We start from the raw sequence: 21017 nt of genomic DNA, 5'->3' as shown, positions 1-21017 counted from the left end.
CTTTTGTATTTTTCTTTAAACCTGAAAATATTTACCCTTCTTAACTCTGATGTGAATTAGTATTTAGTGTCTTCAAAACAAGCTGAATCTTCTATTTTATTCTATGTCAGTACCCTGAAGACTTGTTAACTACCCTCAGTATAGTCGACTAATTAGCATAGATTTTGCTTTCAAGTTCCTCTTCCTTCAGATAGGTGCCGTATAGGGACACATTTCCTGGCAACAGTAATTCTTCATTTTTCTTCAAAGACAAAAGAATTGAGAGAGCCACTGCAGTGTAACTGGAATTTTACAGATGGAGCCACTACAGAGGTGTGTGCTGTATATCAACTTGCACATAACTGTTATGTAAAGGATGTGGATAGGTGCTTAAACCCAGTAATTTTTAATTGTTGGCTTGTGTTTCCCTCTTTGTTGTCCTGCAGCCTCTTGCCCGTTATCAGTGATATAAAGGATACACCCTTGTGTTTCTCAAAGTATGACATAAATCCACTTGGGCTGCTACTAATCAACCATCTGCAATAGATTTGCAGGAGCTAAGGGGTACCGCAATTCTGTACTAAACCAAAAAAGCAGATTCAGGGTTTTCAATTTATGCAGTGTTACTGGGAGAGTAAACTGCTGGAGTCCACTTAAATGAGAAGGAGATCTTGCTGGTCTGGGCTCTGGTTTATTTTGTTGTTGATGTCCTGGATCATGAAACAGATAGGTCTTCAGTGGGAGGAGCCAGTGTGGTCAACATCTGTGTGGGTGAAAAGGGTGTCTGCCACTTTGAGACTGTGCTTACTAATAGGTCAGGCTGAGTATGGCTCCAGTCAGTGGCTGGATACTATTTAGAAAGTTAATAATATTCTTAGAAAAGATATGTATGTACGGAACTGGAAATAATCCCCAGGTATGTCATACCTGGTAAATTGGTAAATTCATACCATTGTTAGTGCTGTGGGAGAAAGAGCTGGACAACCTGGTTAATGAGTGTCTACAGAATTTCACAGAGAGTTATTCCTTCTAGACTTTTAAATTTTAACCAGGGAACCTAATGAGAGGAGGGAGTGTAATAGAAGTAATTCTGTGCATTGAAAAAAATATTTTTAACTTTTTGTATGCATTGGTGGATTTCTGAACATTTCAGGCAAAGGAGTAACTTTTACAGCTAGATCCATAAAATTTGTATCTTACAATTAAGCAGCCTTATAATGATAAAAAAGAGTGAGAAGTTGCAATCTTATGCAGAGAGTAATGGAAGTGAAAATATGGTATACATTATATATGTTTATTTTGCTATACAGCAATAGATATTTCAGGTCTAGTTATACTTGAGGACACTAACTGGCATAGTTGCCTGACAATGGGAAAACACTTTTTCAGTGGCGTATTCTGATGTAATAATATGTTGTAAAATTAAGTCAAATGGTATTTCTTACTCAGGTATATTTACAGTGATATGTATCATAGCATTGATGAACAAAGAATATTGTATTATTTGGGAGTATATTCAGTAATAAAGTATCCAGGATTTATTCCTGAAGTGGCTTTAAAAAAATCAAACCTACAAAACGCAACTCAGCAAATTTGGGTTAGATATACTAAATCAGATTACAACTCCCAAAATAACTAAAAGAAAATTGTTAGGATATCACAAAAATATTAGCTTTGACTCAACTGTATTTTTTGCAGCTTAGGCTAAAGCTATAATGCAGTCCTATTACTGTGTGAATTATTAATAATTTATTACAACAGCTTTGCTAAGAATCTTGTGAGGACAGTATTTTCTTTATGCTGTGGAATAAGAGGTATTTTCATTCTCAAACACATCCTGAAACCATGATTGTTTGTGTTAGTTCCTATGCATAACTCTCAGTAACAAACATGATAAATTTGTAATTAAAGGTGTAATGGAACAGAGCTGTTTGTAACTCCTCTGTAGCTTAGTTTGTATTACTTTACCTAGACGTATTTTAGTTGTGCTTTTATAATTTACGGAGAATTCAATTTGTAAATAGGTGCACAAAACCAAGTAGGTTTTGTGTGTATTTCTTTAAAACAACAAACCAACAAAAAAAGTCAAGAGGAGGATAGAGATCTTTATTTCAGGGGTTTTGGAGCAATGTTCCTTTGGCAAACATTAATTGCTTCTGAATCTTGCCCATTAACTGATTTTTTTATAATATGTGAGAACAAGTTCAGATGTTGGACATCAGCAAACTCTGCTGGCAGTATTTCTGGAAATTAATCCAATAAGCCACATAGTAGAAGTGAAGATGCGCTCATAGTGCTTTTACCAAACACATTCACAAGAAATTACACATAAGACTGAGGAATTATTTTACTGGCTTTGGTATGAAGCACATAAAGTAGAAGTGAAGCCATGTCACATTTATGGTTTTATTGAGGTGTAGGAATACTAGCACAGTCCACTTAAACTCCAAAGATTTTTCTTTCAAATTCAATGGCAGGGCATCTTAATTAGAGTCTATCTGTTTGCTTCCTATGTGGGACAGTGAAACTACGCAATTTGAAAAAAAACAACCCACAAACAACAAAAACTTGACCCAGTTGGTTTTGCTGCCTGTCTAATACTGAAATACGACCATGTTCTCAAAACATTTGTATGAGCTGCAAACTGCTGTGTGAGATGGGAAAATAGAGAATTTCAGATCGGATTGCAGTGTTTTCCATGGCTGGAGGTGCCCCTTCTGAGCTTTGGAGACGTTGCAGAAGAGATGCTCTGATACTTCTTATTTAATTATTACCAGTTTTTCTGGGTTAGGTAGGGAGGCAAAAATGGTGCATAGCTCTAACTGAACCTGTAGAAGCAGAAGGGCAGGAAGGACATCCTACCTCTTTGTTCAGGTGTTAAAAAATGTTCCCAGTGTATCTCCAGTTACAGTAATCTGAATAAAAATGTTAAATTTGCAGTATATGAAAGTGGTTTGTTGGTGGATTTTTTAGAGAATACATGTGGCTCTGTTGCATGAATTCTTCTCCTGATGTGATAATTTTGCATATGTTGTGTATCGTTTTTTCTCTTCCTGCCACTGTAGGATGTAGCATTGCCATTAGTAACCACGCCAACCTTTTGGCATGTTGAAGCCTATGGAAATATAAACTGAGCAAAAATATATGGTAGCAAATTGTGACAGCTCAGGGTTGAAGAGTTTCATGTATTAAAAGCAAAGTGGCAGGTCTCTTGCTTTTGGAAAAAAATGCCAACTCCTTCTTTGAATGTCCATTACAGAACAATAAAACTACAGCAATGATCAGATACGCTATGGGTTTGTACTTAACTAGTTGCATATCTTAAAGTTTCAGCATGAATAGTAATCCATAAACTGGTACTTTAGATCTAGCACATCATCTAGTGATTTGACTTGCAAAAATTGAAGAATATTTTAAAAACCCCCATGGCCTTCTAAAACCTCCAGGCCCTTATTAGCTGAAAAATCCTGCTTTCTGCCAGGACTGGGAGCCAAAGTAAGATTTCCTTCAGATAATACTTAAAGTTAGAACTAACCGTAGTGAAACAGAGCTCTGTGTGAAATTTTCGTGTAGTTATCCAGGAGAAAAAAGGAAGCTAGGTTTTTCGTTTCTTGGTTTGGTTTTTTTCTTTTGCTGCAACTCTCTGTTAAAATCTTTAATGACAAACAAGGATTTGGATTTATATTGACCATGTCCTTCATTGCAGACTGTTCACCGTGGGTTTGCAATCTGTTGTATTCTTAGAATCTTTACTTTTTGCTTTTTATTTTAATGTGTTATTTCCACTTTACTTTTAGTGCAGGTGTGATTTCTGCTTGTTTGCCTGTAGTGCTCCCATGTCAAAGATGTAATTCAGTAGTCAAAACCAGGTGGGTGTTGGCAGTTAATGTAAACACTGTACAGTCCAAAGTGCTTCCTTCCAGATATGTACTCAGAAAGAAATAATGGCTTAAGATAGTAGGACCTCCTTAGAGAACTGGTAGTAGGCACGAGTATTGCTGTATGGCTGTCAACTTCTATTGTAATATGGCACCATTCAGCTGCTATACTAAGCCTATTTTTAGTAGCTGTTACTATGAAGGGAAAAATGCTTTGGCTTCAGTCGCAAAAGCGCAGGTGCATATTAAACTGCCCTGTGTGTGGTAAGATGAACCATTGCTGGAAGAGGAAACACCAAGATTAACAGGTAGTGATTCTTCTGTGGCAGCAAGCTTGGATGCTAAACTGAGATGTATTTGTTAGTGTGGTGTGTTGGGAAACCACAGGCTTACAGAAATGCTAAGGATTTAGAAATAAAATGGTGGAGGGGAACAATATAGATGTCCTTAACCATCCAGGTTGCAAATGTAATCATGTGAGCATCAGGAAATTTTGTGTTCTTGAGTCAACATCATGGATATTGACTTGTGTTTTCAGTTTTAGGCAGTGTTATATTTTGACCACAGTAATAACATAATCTGTTATCAGGCTACCACTTCAGGCTTCAGTAGTTCACTTTATTCACAAGTGTTGGCTACATCCATTTCCATGGGGACTACTCATGGACTAACTGAATTATTTACGTAAATGTATTTTTTGATTGGGACCTTATTTTTTAAATCCCACCCCTGGAGGAATCTGTCACCTGCTAGCCTGGAGAAAGTAGAGATTTTAACTGGGTGTGTGCAGTGCCAATATTTTCATTATATTGTTTCTTTTGTGGCAAAACAAGACTTTGTGCCTGGTCTAGTAAAGTTATGGCAGTTTTGCAAGCCTGAGATGATTGCAGTCAAAGATAGGATATTTTATTTTAATCATGATCAGGTGACATCTTCTTCACATGGATCTAATTACTTAAAAGTTGTTTTATCTACTCCCTGGAGGGGAGTGTAGCCCAGGAAAGCTGGTTAGTATTCAAGGATTGTCTCCTCTGTGCCCAGGAGCAAAGTATCCCAATGAAGAGGAAGGCAGGCAGGATAGCTCTGAGGTCGGTATGGATGAGCAAGGACACAGTTCAATATAAAAAGAAGGTACGCAGAGAGTGAAAACAGGGCCTGGTATTCTGAGGGTAGTAAGTTGTCACAGAAGTGAAGGATCAGGTAAGGAAAGCCAAAGCATAGTTTGAGTTTAAAAGTCTTGGTATTCTGGAGAAATCCCCACTTATTGGAAAGGGGAAACATAACTCTGGTTTTCAAAAGGGGAAAAAAGGAAGACCCAGTGAACTGCAGGCTAGTCAGTCTCATGTCTGTTCCCACCAAGATCGTGGAGCAGATCTCCTGAAGGGTCTGCTAAGGCATGTGGAACTAGATGATCTTTAAGGTCGCTTCCAATTCAGACCATTCTATGTTTTTTCTGGATACTAGTTGTTAAATGAAGGATATATTTGAGATTCACAGAATCACAGTGGTTGAGGTTGGAAGAGACCTCTGATGGTCATTTGGTCCAAATCCCACGTTCAACCGAAGCCCTTAGACCTAGTTGCCTAAAATCGCATCTAGACATGTAAAAAATATTTCTAAGGAGGGAGACTCCACAACCCCACTGGCAACCTGTGCCTGTGTTTGGTCACCTTTACAATATCAAACTGTATTCTAATGTTAAGAGGGAACATCCTTTGTTTCTGTTTGTATCCATTAACTGTTGTCCTGTCACTGGCACCACTGGAAAGAGCCTTATTCTGTCATCTTTGCACTCTACCTTCAGGTATTTATATGCATTAATAAGATCCACGAGGACTCTCACGTCATTTTCTGCCAAGCTGCTTTCCAGCTGGGTGGCCCCCAGAATATATCACTGTATGGGTCTGTTCTTCCCCAGGTACAGGGCTTCAGAATTCTCCTTGTTGAACTTTATGAGGTTCCACCAGGTTGGACTGGACTTTGAGCAACCTGTTCTAATGGGAGCTGTCCTTGCCCATGCAGGGGGGTTAGAACTATATGATCTTTAAGGTCCCTTCCAGGCCAAACCATTTTGTGATTCCTCTCACACCATTTGGCCAGTCTGTTAAGATCCCTCTGGGTGGCAGAATGACTCTCTGAGATATCAGCCACTCCTCCAGTATTGCATAACCAGCAAACTTGCTGAGGGCACACTCTGTCTTATTATCCAGATGATTAATTAAAATGTTAAGAAAGGACTGGACCCAGTATTGTCCCCTGTGGTACACTGCTAGCTGTTTGCCTCCAACCAGACTTCACACTACTGAGGACCATCATCTGGTCCCAGCCAAACAGGCAGTTTTCAGAACACAGCAGTATCTGCTTATCCAGCCAAGATATCAACAGCTTGTAAATGAGGGTATTAGGGGAGCCTGTGTCAAAGACCTTCCTGAAGTCCAGGTGGACAGTATCCATTGCTCTCCCATCTTCTACTAGGCCACATTTCATTGCAGAAGTTTATGAAGTTGGTTGATCATTGCTTTTCTTGCTAAGGTCACACTGACTGGTCCTGATTGTTTTCTCATCCTTCTGTGCCTGGAAATGGTTTTCACTATTAGCTGCTCCATCACCTTCCCAAGGTTCAAGGTGAGGCTCACCACACTGTAGTACCCTGGATCCTCATTCTTGCCCTTCTTGAAGAGAGGAGTGATGTTTGGCTTCCTCCAGTAGGAACTGGCTTCTGCCAGTCACCGTGATCCATCAGAAGTTATTGAGAGTGGCCTTGCAATGACATCTGCCAGCTCCCTCAGCACTCGAGTGCATCTCATCAGGGCCCACAGACTTGCTCGGGTAGCAGGTACAGAGTCAATTAACAATTGACCTAATCTCCATCAGTCATCAGTGATTTGTGTTTAAAATTATTATAAATAATTAAGGCAGCTAGTTGTGTCAATATCTTAGGTCACGTAATCTGTCAAATGACTGCCTCCTCTCAAAAATCAATAATCTGGTATTTTCTGTTTAAATTTTACATTTCTTTAGTTGTAAATTAGGTCTCTGAAGTAATTGTTTAATTTCTTAAACATCATATTTATGAATAAGTATTTCCATTTCTGTAAGGAAGTAATTAATCCCACTTCCCACTCAGTAGCCCTGTTCTTCCATCCTCCGTGTGAGCTTTCAATCTGTAAGCTAACTTTTTGTGAACGGTTAAAAAGCTACAGTTTTATTCTGCCTTGGAGGTTAGTCACTACTGTTGCAGCCTGACCGGAGGTGTGATAATACAGAATTTGGGCTGGGTGCCAGCAGCTCAGGTACCACAGACACTCAAATGGTGGTTTCCCTTGGTGGTGACAGAGACTTCATGGGCCAGGTGGGGTTGTTCTGTCCTTTGAGCTACAGATGTGTTGGATTACTGCACTAAGTAAAGCTGAGGTGACAGTGACAGGTGGTCACTGTAAGTACAGGAGTTCTGCTAGAGGAGAAGGCTTTTACTGGGCAAGCATGTTCCTCTTTCCTGAGAATCTGACTTGGAACAAAGTGAAAGCAATACTTGGCTATGAGAAGTTTTAAAATTTCAGTGCGCATGGCAGAGGAAAACACAAATCTTCAGACTATAGTGTGTAAAAAATAGGAAATAATGTGGACTGACTGGTACGAAATGGGATATCACTACACCATTCAAATTTTATTTCAGGAAACATGATGTGAGCTTTCTTTAAAAACAGTTCAGGGGAAAGCAAGAAAAGACACTTGCACCTACATACAGATGGTTTTTTTGTGTGTTTTTTTTAAAATGTAAATAAAAAGCTTGGAATTATAGGTTTTATTTTTAGAAAAACTTATGTGAATCCAGATAGCCACAAAATATTCCAGAAACAACTCTATTATATCTTGTGTCATAAACAGGTAAGTTTGACTAAAAATAAGTTTGCAGTTCAAGAGTAAGTTGTTGTACTACTTGTAAACACAGACAAGAACTTGGAAATGACAGGAGCAAAGTGATTTAGAGTTGATGAAAAAGGTGCCTTTTCAGGGAAAACTTAAGCCAAAGAAAAATCCCTCTTCTTGCCAAACAGTTCTAAAGCACAAAATCCTTCAACCAGGCCTAATAAAGGGGCCAGTGTCTTCTGTGCATCAGTGTGGGAGCACTAGATGAAACAGATTGTCTAAGAATGCAGTAAATCATATCGGGTCATTGCACTAATGAACAGTTTGAGCTCAAACTCTCATTAGCTTGTCGGCAGGAAGAGAAAACAGGAAAAGGACATATGAGATCAGTTCTTTGCTGGTACTGTTTTAAGTTTTTAGTGTTGAAGGACACCCTTTAGCTAATTTCAGATCCATTAAAAAAAATAATTAAATCTGTTTGTTGATTAGTAACCAGTGGATAAGGGCAGAAAGCCCAAGTGAATAAAGCCATAAATACATAGGCCCTCGGGCTGACAGCCTTTAAAACTGTCAAAATGGTTTGCTTAAGTGACAAAAGATAGCCTCTGGTAACCAGAAGCGTTTGCCCTGTCAGCACTAATCCATATTCATATATAAAAGGCATATTTTTAGTTCCTTCTAAAAAGGCAGGTCTTTTCTATTACTAATGTTCATTCTTATGTTAAAAGCAGCTGTTTCCTCCGGGTGTGCTCTCGCTGTAGATTTCTCAAAGTCAAAAAAGATAGGTGTAATTGCCAGTGCTTCACAATTGTAACATTTATGCTAATCTATTAATTGGAATGAATTTTCAGACTGGGTCATTTAAGAAAGTAATATAAATTGTTTCAAGAGACATTAAAAGCCTCTTTTAAAAGACTGTGGATTATTTGTGTTTCACTGGGACTTCCTGTGTTCTGGCTTCTCAAAGTCATCTTCCTAAAGCAGATCAAAATTTTTACCAGGGAGGTAATATCACAATTAATATGTATTCACATAAATTCTTTTCTGGGATCATGTCTCAGTTCATTGATGCTGGAAGATAATTCTTACACTGAGGAATTTAATTGGTGTTTTCATGCATTATAAATATGTGAATGAGACCAGACCTTTTCCCTTTTTTCATTTCCAGTAAACTGGTTCAAAAAGAAAGTAATGAAGTTCTAATTGTGACAGCTTTCTCTGCACTTGTGTGATTATTTTCCTACAGTTATAGCTCTTCAAATATTTTAAACGGAATATTAAGTTTTTAAGTGTTTACTACATTGATAAAGGAGTGGATTCTACTTTAACTTAAGTTCATTTTGAAATTAACAAAGAAAGAACAGTTAATGCAAATCTACAGAAACCAGCTGTCAGCTAGTAATTTTGCTGCAAAAAGAAGAAAGTGAGAGATAAATCAGATGTTTAGGAATAACTTGAAGTTGGAAGACTTTAGTTTCCAGAAATTAGTTTCCAGAATGGTGACGTCTTTAAACTCTTGTTCTTCATCAGTGCAGTTTGTTTCATTTTATCATAATTATTTTACAGCTAAATATCTTGTACTGTTTTGCAGAAGTTCAGGCATTGGTTTAAAAAAAAAAAAAAAAAAAAAAAGTTTTTTTCAGAATTGCTTAATTTTTGGAGCAGTGTCCAGTGATGCTGCTGCCCAGAGTCTTCCAGAAAGTGCCTAATGCTGTGGACCATGTAAGAATCACTCTTGGTACTCAGAAATTGTTTGCTTTGTTGGTTGGGTTGAGTTTTCTTGCAGAGTCAATTCATTTGTATAAGAGCTGTGTTCAGCCATACAGTCAGGTCCAGAGTTTGTATTTGGACTGTGTGTCTGTGAGAACTGGGCCTGGTGTTGATTTGAGGAGAGCAGATGTTAATGGTGTTTTTCATCAGCATCCTGTTGCACTCACAAGCATCTGTCATTATGAGAAAAGGTGGTAAGAGGCTGTAAATCTGCCTGCTCATGACAAGAGGCAACAATAGGTTGATTTATGGAGAAAAAACAACTGTTAGCTTAGATAGTGTGTGTGCATGAAAACCAAGTTCTACGGTGATGAGGTATTTTTGCTGGGTATTTTTGAGAACAATTTAGTTCTGACTTAATCATGAGGGACACAGTACAGGCAAGGTGAGTCAAAAAACTTTTATTAGCCTGGATAACACATCGCAATAACACAGATGTATAAAAGTGGAAGCAGATTTATTTTTTTTCAGTAGTAGATTTTTAGATTGTTCCTACCCTGATTTTCACCATTGCTTCTTTATGGACTGTTATTTCTTGGTTTATGTTCTCTGTTAGCATCTCCTGTGCCCACATACCATGTTTGTTCTGCCTCATGTACACAGATGGGTGTGTAAGTACACACTAACACCAGAGCACTTCAAGTCACTGAGGCTAATAAACAGCAAAAAAGTGTATGGAGATGTGCAACATGGCAGCAGGGAATCAAGATTTCTCAACAAAACCTTCATAAGTCATAACCAGTATGAGAAAAATTGTAGACAGTTTTTAAGTGAACTAGTAGGCCTTTCCCAGTGATTTTGTAGAATTTTGGAGAGAAATATATACACTTTAAACCACAGGGGAAAACCGATGTAAAGAACTGTTTGTTAAATAATGTGCATTGATTTTAACAATTCTTTAAAATCTAGGTCTCTTTTGTAACTGTGGGTTCCAGCTAATTTACTGAGGCAACCTTCCTGTTTTAATTACTATGACAATCTGTAGGGTCTTAATACATATGGAAACTATTGGGATGAGGAGAAATCCAATAGCAGGAAAAGAAATACTATTCTTGAATCTTCATCTTAAGACTTACCTTCTAAGAAAGTTAAAATAATGCTGTGGCATGTAGTTTGGTGTGCTCAGAACTTCTAATTACTAATCTGGAAAATGTGACAGCTACAGTATAAAAGGGGCACAGGAGCCTTAGGTCTATTATAAACTCATTTAGGCTCTCATGTTGTATAGCTTCCAAACAAGGCATTCAGAACTTCTTGTTAAGATACTGGTCTTGTAAAGAGCTAGACATAATGTAGGAGTTGGTACGCATGTTGAGTGCACAACAATTTCCATAATGTTTGCCTCACTGACACTTGAAATAAAGATCTTTGTATTATTCTGTTTCATTGTTCTTTTTCTCAACAGCATGCCTTCAGCATTAACTAACAGTAAGAATTTAAGGCAAAAATGTTTCTTACAATGTTATTTACTTTCTTGTTTGTTGTTTTTTTTTTCCTTTTAAGACTGAACAGCCCAGTCCTGCCAGTTCCAGTTCGAGTTCCAGCTTTACATCCTCTCAAAACAGCAGACAACAAGGTACCAAAAAAGGGAAATAAATTGAAATAAACATGTTAAATGAAGAGGCCAATAAAAAACAGAAATGGGGGCTTCTCTTTACTGCTTTTCTGCTGCTTTCACAGCCTTAACTGGCCACAGTTTTGCTTTAGAGACTTTTCCTGGGGTTGTTTTCAGATGTGGCTGTATGGGCAAAACAAAAGGGGAGAAACATGAAAGAGGTGTGAAAGATTTTTGTTTTGTAGCACTAAATACATGCTACTCACTTAGCAGATGCTAAACTCAAGAGTTTCTGTTTCTGAGGTGTTTCCCTGGCAGATTTAGGTAGCATGGCCCCTGGCTCCACCTGAAGCCCTGTCAGGAAGGGGTGGCTTCCATGGGAAGCCCAAGGATGTGTGTATGCAGACCCTTTCAGAGTTTCTAGACTATTGTGAAGTTCTAAGAGCTAACACTATTTACCTTAGATACATGGCAGGGGAAGATGATGGTTAAACTTTAAGTTGACTTTAATTTTAAATTTTGGTTTTCTGGCTAATAATTATGGTTTACTTGGTACTCAATAGATAAATGCATTTTTCTTCCCAGAGAACTTGCCAAGGCAGGTTTTCCATAAATAAGTAGAGATTCATTCTATATGATCTATTAAACTACCTAGTTTCTGCTTGACCTTTTCCCTGACTGTGCAGGAATGTACAACTGATACATTCTTATTTAGCGTTTTCCTTTGTTCTTTGTACCAGGAGCATTAAAAAACAGCTTTTGACTGATTAAAATTGGAATTGTTTTATCCATTTATATTCCTCAATGGTGGACTTAAACTAAGATTATGAAAATGCTTTAGTGCCTCAGGAAGGCTGTTTTTAAACAAGCTGCCTTCCTTTGTGTGGCTTGTGGCCATTTTATGATGTGTCCTGGCAGCGTTACTCCAGAAGAAGGAAAACGAGCTAAAGTTAAATGTGGATGATGACTGGCTTCACTTTTTATCTAAGGCTGAACAGAAGCCCTTCTTGCTGAAACCCCATTTTTCCTCTCATTAAAACCTCATCAGCTTTGTGGACTGTCTATTACAAACCAAAAACTTTGGATACCCATTCCTTATCTGTTACCTAATGTTGGGCAAAAACCTGTTGACTTAGTCTTTCTTCTAAGCAGACTGGATCCATCCATTGCTTCTGAGTTATGTAAGACATACCACAGATTGTCTTTCAGTTTCTTGTACCACAGTAAACAGAGATTACTGCTTCTTTCTGGGACTTCCAGTTAACTAAATGCTCAGGTCATGCATTTGTATATTGAAAGAGCAAAGTACCATGCATACTGTGGCATGTACCCACTTTATGTTATGCTTTGGTCAGAACCAATGGCATTTTCCCTAACCAGAAGTTCCTTGCCAGGACCATTGCTCATTTTCTATTGCATTCAAACTCCAGTGCTTACTCAAGTGTGAGAAACCCACAGCATGAACTTCTTATACCCCTGTTTGGATAAGCAGTGGGCTAGCCTAAAGTTCTTTAGGTTCTTCTGCCTTTGGGGCTTATTCTGAAAAATTCTCTTGTTTCCCAAGACCACTTCCTCTTGGCAAGCTCCTAGTTTTCAGTTTCTCCTTAACAGTTCTGACCCTTTAGGAGATAGCAACTGCTCATACCCTTTAAAATGTTGTAATGGAAATTTTAATCACATGCTAGCAAAGAGCAAACAGTTAGCAAACGATTAACAGTGACATCACTCTCAGTGCTAGAAAGAAAAGACCTAAAAAATAATACTTTGCTGATTGTTACGAAAGTCTATGGAAAAAGGTAGCTAGTTGGATATAAAATGCTTATTCAAAGTCACAGTCATGGTCCTACATTTAGTGAAAACTTGTCTGAATGACAGGTTTTTCAGTATCTATGGGGCTGTCAGTGATGGGTATGTCTCAGATGTCCAAGTTCCTTTTTCTCCAAGAAAGAGGAATAAGCCTGTTAGCCACTTGAGACTGGGCTGTCTGATTGTCCAAGAACACTGTAAGGGAGGATCAGGGGATAAAATGGCTGTCTGCTATACTTGGAAAAAGGAGATAGGCAAGAATAATAAGTTGACTTAGGCTTGGGAGAGAAGGCTGTGTAGGGATCATAAAAAAATGTGTTCTGTTTTTCTTTCTACTTCCATTTAATAATAAAATCAAGGACTGATGTTTTGAGTGACCAGAGCTACCGGTTTCCATGTTGGGGAGATATATGCTGGTGTTTTATGTGAGACCTGCTATTCATATGATGTATTAAATTTCATTACAAAATTACATTTTGGTTAATGAATTTACCTTTCCTCCCACTGACTGTTTCCTCTGTTCTCTCATCATGAGTCCTTTCACCTGTCCTTTACCAAGTCTTTTCTATAGTTTTCTTTCTCCTATGTGTTGTGGAGAAGAGATGCATGTGTTCTCAGAAGCTGACTTTGGCCTTGGAAGTAGAAGGAGACTAGTCTGCTCTCAGTGCAAAGACAACCAACTTCAGCTGAACTTCAGTTGTAGTTGTTAGTGTCTTTGCCCAGTAAGGTGTTTATTACTGCTCCTATTAAAAGCTGAGGAAGGAGTAATTACTCTCTTTCAAGGGTCAGGTGATGAGATATTCAGGCAGATTACAAGATAACATTTGCAAATACCTGAGCATTTTCTGCCGGAGACCCAAATAGGAACACAAAAGAGAGCACAGACCAGCTGCTTTTGTAGATCAGCAATGCTTGTGTGGACAAGAAACACTTCAGTTTAGCTCCTATTTTCATGACATCTGTTCAAATGTCTGGTTGACTAGGAATTTACCCATCTGCACCATTTGTGCTTCTTTCCAGCTGAGCTTAAGGTGGAAAAACAGTGAAAAGGAACCTAGAACAACCTTTGTGGCAAATCATTATCAACTTCAGCTGTGAAGTCAGTCACACAAAACTAGGCAAAATGCCTGTGACCTAAGCCTTTCTTCATCTGGAATACTTCATAATGTGATTCCTCCCATTGAGGAAACACCCCCTCTGTTAGCAATGTGACTGTGACAGAAAATATGTCTGTCTTCTCTTCTGGCAGTGATCAGGGCTTGACACTCCTTGACTTAGTTTCCCCATCAGGAAATAGGGAGTTGCAAGCTTAATCTCCCTTTGAAGAGCACTGAAGCTTGCTTGGTGAACCTTAATTGTAATGGCCCTTCCTGTGGGGCCACCATTGCTTCTACTTGCTGCTGTGTGTCTCAAAAGCACTCAAAGCAGTACTTCTGAGTTAAGTGCCCTGTAACAGCATTGCTTCCTTCCCTTTTCTAAGCTGCTTTTCCCCATTCTGATTTCAAGCAGCTGTAGTTTTACAATTCCCAGGTATGTTTAAACGTATTCCTTTTCCTGTAGCTGTCTTTTACAGCAATATAGAATAAAAGCAAACAAAAATCCCAAGCTGAATGTAATGCAATTTTATGAGCAAGTCAAGCTTTGTACCTTCTGTTGATTCAGGAAAAGATACAGCATAATGGTGTGTGGGATTGAGGTACTCTTACATATGAGTGTTGGCACAACACTTGCTTGACCTGAAATAGACCCTGAAATAAACAGAACAGCTAAAGCTAAATACATAAAAACCAGGAAGACAAAGACTGCCTTGGCCAGAATGACTTTTTTATACTCTGCTTATCAATACATGGATCAATTTAACAGATGTGCTGTTAATTACTGATCAGTACATCCCTGTAAATCTTCACCTGCATATAAGTACCCTTTGAGAAAGCAAAAATGCTAAAACCTTGCAATGTGAAAGAATCTTGCTTCTAATAATAATACAATGAATGTCAGTTTCTTCTGACATGGCAGTATTTTATTTACTTGAGCAATTGTGCAAACACTTGAGCATGAGTGACTTCACTGCCATGAGTAGATCTATTGGAGTGGTCTGAGTTGCTCCTCTGAGTAAATGATTAAGGGATAAGTCCCTAAAGCATAAGCCACCAGTGCATTGCTTCATTTTTTCAAAGTTTAAGCCTCTCCCCTCCCAACACAGTGTGGAGTGAGTAATTTTCTATCATCTACAAAGCTGGGTGCATTGCCTGGAACACCAACATGTGGACTTCATTCGTGTATTTTATTGTCTCTGTTGTTGCAGGTCCATTGAGGTCTATAATGAAAGGTCTGCGTTCCGATGATAATGAAGATGAATCAGATGAAGCAGATGAGAATGACAATGATTCAGAGTTGGAACGACCTGTAAAAACACGAGGAGGAAGCAGGAGTCACAGGTGAGTGGCTTTCAATAGCCTGGTGTCTAAGACATTGTGCTTGTTGGCAGTGGGGTGATGTCTAATGTTCTCAAAGAGTGAGGAGTAGCAAACAGGCAGAGAATTCACTCTCTTTTTAATGCATATGCATGTAAAATGCCTCTTTTAAAAACTCTGAATTAGCCATTCCAAATAAAAACTGTTTCTGTACTAATCTCTACAGTTATGATGAACCTCATTGATTCAGTGTTCCTTGGTGTTATGCCATTGTGATTTCAGGGGAGTAGAAGTAATTTTATTTCATTTATGCCAGAGATTAAGTCCTTTCAATTGCTGGATGAGTTATTCTGTGCATAGTGTCTCATTTTCAAAATCTCTGCGTATCAGTTTTAGATTAGGTTGTTGGATCAGAATCAATGAAGTTTGAATTTCAAGTAATTTCTGTACTGCATGTGCAGAAACGTGTAAAAGGACAGATAGAAGCTAAAGCAAGCACCTGTGACAGAAATTACTTTTCTAGAAAAAGCTTCTGCATCCTAGCTGCAATCTTAAACAGGCATTCCAGAAATTATCTACTATTAAGGCAGCTTCAAGCTGCATCCAAATATTGTTAAAAGTTATAGAAAACCTCAACGTCTGTCTCAAACCTTTTCATAGTGGGCTTTGCTGTGAGTCCACAGCACCTGAGTGCCAGTCTCAGCTACTGCTTAAATGGGAGGTGAACAGGAAGACATTACTGAATGTCAGCTGCTTCCCTGGTGCCCTTTAGCAGCTGGAATCAATGAGAAAAGACCATGATGACTAGCAGTTTGAGAATTTGTTTGTTTCAGTGACTGTGTGAAGGATTGTCTCAAGCTCAAGTTATCTCTAAGTGTGGAGATTTTGTTTCATTTATTTTATTTTTTTAGCAAAACCTAAAGGCTAATACTTATCTATGTTATTTTTATCCCAAATAACATTTTTTTTTCTTCCAACAATAAATATTTCATGTTGTTCCTAAGTAAATGAAAGGTGACACTGACTAGGAGCCTATTTTTTTCATGCGGCTTCTCCTGAAATACTCCATTTAAAAATCTTAGCCAGGAAAAATAATGTTATTTATGACAAGAACTTTTCAGTGGAGCACTTGTCCAAGTGGGAAGTACAGCTGCTTAGAAAGCTTTCAGAAGCTTTTCCTTGCTCCCAGTGGCTGTGAGCTGAGATACAGACTTGCTGCATTTGGGAACAGCAGTTAGTTAGTATCCTAAATAATTTAACCTTTTCTGTAATGTTAGCTGCTGCTAGCAGATGTGTCATCTCAGCCAAGTGCAGGCAGACAGCCTTGTTCTCCATGCTATGCAAAGATTTTTTCAGAGAGCTGCCCTCTTCTCCATGTGACCTTGATTAACAATGACTTGCTTAAGGAGGGGTCATTCTTAGTGTCCTACCTCAAAATACAAGCTCAATTCATCCCTGTTAACAGCCCTTTGGAGCTGTAAACTCTTGGATCTGTTTTTACATAGGGTTAGTCTGAGTGATGGCAGTGACAGCGACAGCAGTTCAGCTTCCTCACCACTACACCATGACCCAGCACCACCCTTACTGAAAACCAACAACAACCAGGTAAAGTGAGCATTCATAGATGGAAGTCCTGGGAAGCTGATACAAAATTCTCATAACTTCAGCGAAGTTGTTTAGTTTGTGAAGTAAGAGCTTTTTGTCAGAAGAATTATTTTTTTTAGTGAGTACTGTAGACCAAAGTAATGTGTTCATGAGTATTTGAAGAAATGTGTCCTTTTTTTATGAATTAGTTTTGTAAGGTAAACAATGCGAATTGGCTTTACAGCAGCAGTCATACAACTGACACAGGTTTAGATTTGTATTAGTAGTAGACAGTTCGCATCAAGAGGCTCATCCTCCAGAGTTTATTCATTCATCTCTTCCCCTCTCCGCCCACCAGTGTTTAATCTAGGAGATACAATTTTTTTACTTCACTAGAAGACACTATGGTTTTTACTTCACTATGAGAATATTTGTTCCTTATCTGTTAGAGGAAGCATTATTATTTTTGAAGTAGGAAAGCTGAGTAGTTCTGTTTTTCAGAGAGAAGTAATCTAGAGGTAAAAAATAGATCAGGGACAAATGAGAATTAGAGTTTGGGAGTTACCTCATCCCCAGTCACCAGTTAAAGTAAGATTCTCTAAATATAAAATTAAACATAACATCTGATACTCTTTTTAAAAAAAATACCCATTCTTTAAATAATATTTCATTTGTCACTTATTCTACATAATTCACTCCCAGTGTCAGTTGGCTCATACACAAAGCAGTAATGAAATTTATTTACTGGCAATAAATCACTGCTTACAGTACTGTTACAGTCAGAATAGTGTCTAAATGTATTAACAAAGATTTGTGGTTTTGTTAATGAATTTTATGAATGAGTCTTTCCTATATCTCTTAGGTTAACTGCTGCAATTATCTGGCAGAAACGGTTTTACTTGTTGTTTTTCTAATAAGGTTTCCAGTACAAGGTTACTGATACTGCAAACCCAAAACATCATTCATGTTGGTTAATACAGTAAAGGGGAGGAGGGGAAAACTAAAGAGTAATTTGTGTACGGAGTGAGGAAGTAGATTCCATGTCCAGAACGCATTCTTATTATCCACCAGGAACTCTGTTGGCTTTTCTAAGTTATCTGTAAAAAAGTTATAAGGTCTTACAACAGAGTCTTTTTGGGAAAAAAACAAGCTATAAAGATAAAAAAATACTCTATTTACCGAAGGCATATGCACAGGGAAAACAGAACACCTATCAATGGCTGGTTGTTTCATGAAAACTAACTTCTACAGAGACAATGTAATTGTTAAGTAATTGTAAGTCTCAGTATCAGCAGCGCACTCAGTCACATCTTTCATGTTTCTTTCCCCTTCAGTGATCTAAGAGAAGGTTTACCTGCACATTTAGACACACCAAACAATAGTAATGCACCAGCTGAAATGGAATGTCATGTGCCTTCTTCCATTTTTATAATTGAGCTGAATTCTATAGTTGAGCTGAAAACCAAAAATTTAGAGAATTCAAATTGTATGCACCACAGCCACATTTGAAACCTGTGTTAGCATTTTGCTGCTTGCCACAACAATGCTTTTGACTGATGAAATCAGGCTCGTATTGACTAAGTCCATTCATAGAACTAGAGGTGTAAGATAGAGTTAATACTTCTGTATACTTCCTCAGATGTGATTAGTGCTGTCTCTCATCTAAACAAGAGTACTTAAGACATTAGATTTCAGAAACATATCAAGAGCATTGTAAGGAAGCCACTTCAAATATACTGTGCCCTTGCTAAACTTCTATTTGAAAACAATTTTTTTTCCATTAAAAACAAGAAAAACATCTAAAATGTACTGGATCCACGCCTAGAGGTCTGTGCTTTTTCAAAACAAGACTTGTTCTTCCACTGGCCTACACAGCAGTAACCCCAGGGGGTGCCGAATTGAAGAACTGGGATTTTTTCTTCCTGAAGTATGTTTTGCTTTCTGGCCATGTAGCACTCGTGGCCAAGTAAATCCGTAGGCAAAGTTAATTCAGGCCTGCAGTCGCTTTCTATGTACAGGCCTGCCTCCTGTATTCTTTTGGTGATGGTCACCTTGGGAGCACACAGGCAATGTTAGTAATGTAAGCCAAGGGAACTAGAAATGAGAGGAGACTTCAAGAAAACTGTTATTGAGGCTTCTTGCAAGTCTAAGAGACTTACTTTTACATGCCTTATTTCCTTGTTTTATGTGCTGAGTTTTGTCCTGTATCATGACAATCCAGTGTGGGTTTGGAGATGTTCATGCTAGTGTTGTTAGTCTTACAGTGAAATGTGAAACAAAATCTCCCATAATCTGTAAGAATTTATTTTCCTTTGATATTTTTCAGCAGAACTGATCATATTCCAGATTAGGAATGGCATGGCGGTTTATTTGTTTTTTAAATTTCAATTTTTAAAAAGTGTGTGTAGTGTGTGAAAAAAAATTGGAAGAACAGTCATCCGTTCTGTTTCCCCCAAATGGTGCTTGCTTTAGTCCTAAAATTTTCATAATAAGCACAGTGTTCTACTGCCTGTGGACGTGTTGTTGACTGTGCTTCAGTGCTGGTTGAAGCATGTGGTGGTAAATGGCTTTCTATGGCATTGGAGGAAGGGTACCATGTAAATGCAAGAGAAATTACTGTCAAATGATCTTTGGGGGTGTTTTGCAGTTAAAATTCATGGTTTCATTTCAAAGACTATGTTTCAAAATCTCTATTGTAGATTAAAAGAGACAGCACTGGGGAAACAAAGAAAAGAAGAAATATACATTTCTAAGGTGCTGGAGAGTACCTCAGCATCATTTTTTATTTGCAAAATCAGACCTCTTATCCTACCAGCATGCTAAAGATACAAAGAAGTGTTGAGGAAGCTTTAAATGTTATATAAATAATTATCTTAAGGACTAATAATATAAATATCACCTCATTCCAGCAGCTCAACATTTTCTGCTGTAAGCTTCTTTGTAATGAAAAGTATGAGTAAGTTGTATGTAGACTGAAGAGTGAAAAGCTACGTTTTGAGTTTTGATTACCTTTTCTTCAGATGTTAAATTCCTTGTGTTGTTAACTGATAGCAGAATTTTTCATATATAATTGTATCCAATGATGCATTTAATTTTTACAGAATTTTCTTTATTTTCCAGATTTTAGAAGTGAAAAGTCCAATAAAGCAAAACAAATCTGATAAACAAATAAAGAATGGGGATTGTGATAAGGTAAAATGAGAATGAAGTAAATCAGACCAGAATGTAATATTATTGTATTTACAATACACCAGTGTTTGTTACAGAATGAAATTTGTACCTCTTTGCTTTGGGTTCCTTTAGATGCAGATCTTTCTCTTTCTGTAATTCTTTCCTGTTTTGAAAGGGTTTTTCTTCTCTTTAGTTCTTGTGGTGATTTGGCAAATGTCACCAGTTGGGAACCTGCCATCTATTATTTGTATTACCTGCTCTCCACCATGAGTTTGCATTGTGCTTCCTAGATTAAGAGATAATTTTTTAAGAGAAGAATTCACAGCTGTGTTTGTAGCCAGTCAATCAGTCAATTGAAAAAACATATTTTCCAGAATCCATTCTGAGGGCTGTGCCTCAGTAAGTGGCAATTTGATTTAACATGTTAACTAGTTAATGGTATGAAGCAACACTTACCATTTAACACTAAGAGAGACAGTTTTGTTCAAAATTATGTCAACTGGCAGTGGGTAAGATCTCTAAGAGCTTGTGTGAGTGTACATAGCACAATTTCCCAGTGTGGGTAAGTTCCCCTGAAGGTTCATATTTTAAAGGTATTAGCATGAACTTTGTGATAGTGTGAGGCAGGAGTCCAGAATTTCAGTGTATGTGGCTGGATTTTCAGTGGCCTGGGCTATACACATTTTGGTTTCTTAAGCTGGATGCCATATCTCTCTCTGTTTAAATGGAAAAAAAGAGTTTTGATAGCTCAGGCTGGAAGAGAAAGGAATCGCTGCGTGGAGAGATAGGACATATTTCACATCCCAGAAAGGAGGATGGTGGAATTTGCCATTGGATTAATCTTACTTGATCTTTCTCCCCTTATATTCTTAACACAGAAAATTAATTACATTTCTTTAGAGAAAAAGAGGGGTTTCACTGTGAGCCTGTGTGTTTGGATCTTATGTGAAAAGGTGGAGATATTTCCTAAATAAGCTGTTACGGCATTCC

At 37.9% G+C, this 21017-nt stretch overlaps 1 protein-coding gene across 1 annotated transcript in view; it reads left to right on the top strand.

Annotated features, from left to right (window-relative positions):
• Positions 1-21017, top strand: part of MLLT3 (myeloid/lymphoid or mixed-lineage leukemia (trithorax homolog, Drosophila); translocated to, 3) — a 113145-nt gene that overhangs the window by 85177 nt on the left and 6951 nt on the right. The window contains exons 9-12 of the mRNA XM_010008487.1: positions 11001-11073; positions 15164-15296; positions 16778-16877; positions 19977-20048. Coding sequence (XP_010006789.1) covers positions 11001-11073; positions 15164-15296; positions 16778-16877; positions 19977-20048 — 378 coding nt within the window. The remainder of the gene's footprint in view (positions 1-11000; positions 11074-15163; positions 15297-16777; positions 16878-19976; positions 20049-21017) is intronic.

This window comes from Chaetura pelagica, unplaced genomic scaffold (assembly GCF_000747805.2).
Source record: "Chaetura pelagica isolate M959 unplaced genomic scaffold, ChaPel_1.0 scaffold232, whole genome shotgun sequence".
Classification (NCBI taxonomy): Eukaryota; Metazoa; Chordata; class Aves; order Apodiformes; family Apodidae; genus Chaetura; species Chaetura pelagica.
The sequence above is the reverse complement of the archived record's forward strand: the minus strand, read 5'-3'. Positions and strand labels throughout refer to the sequence as shown.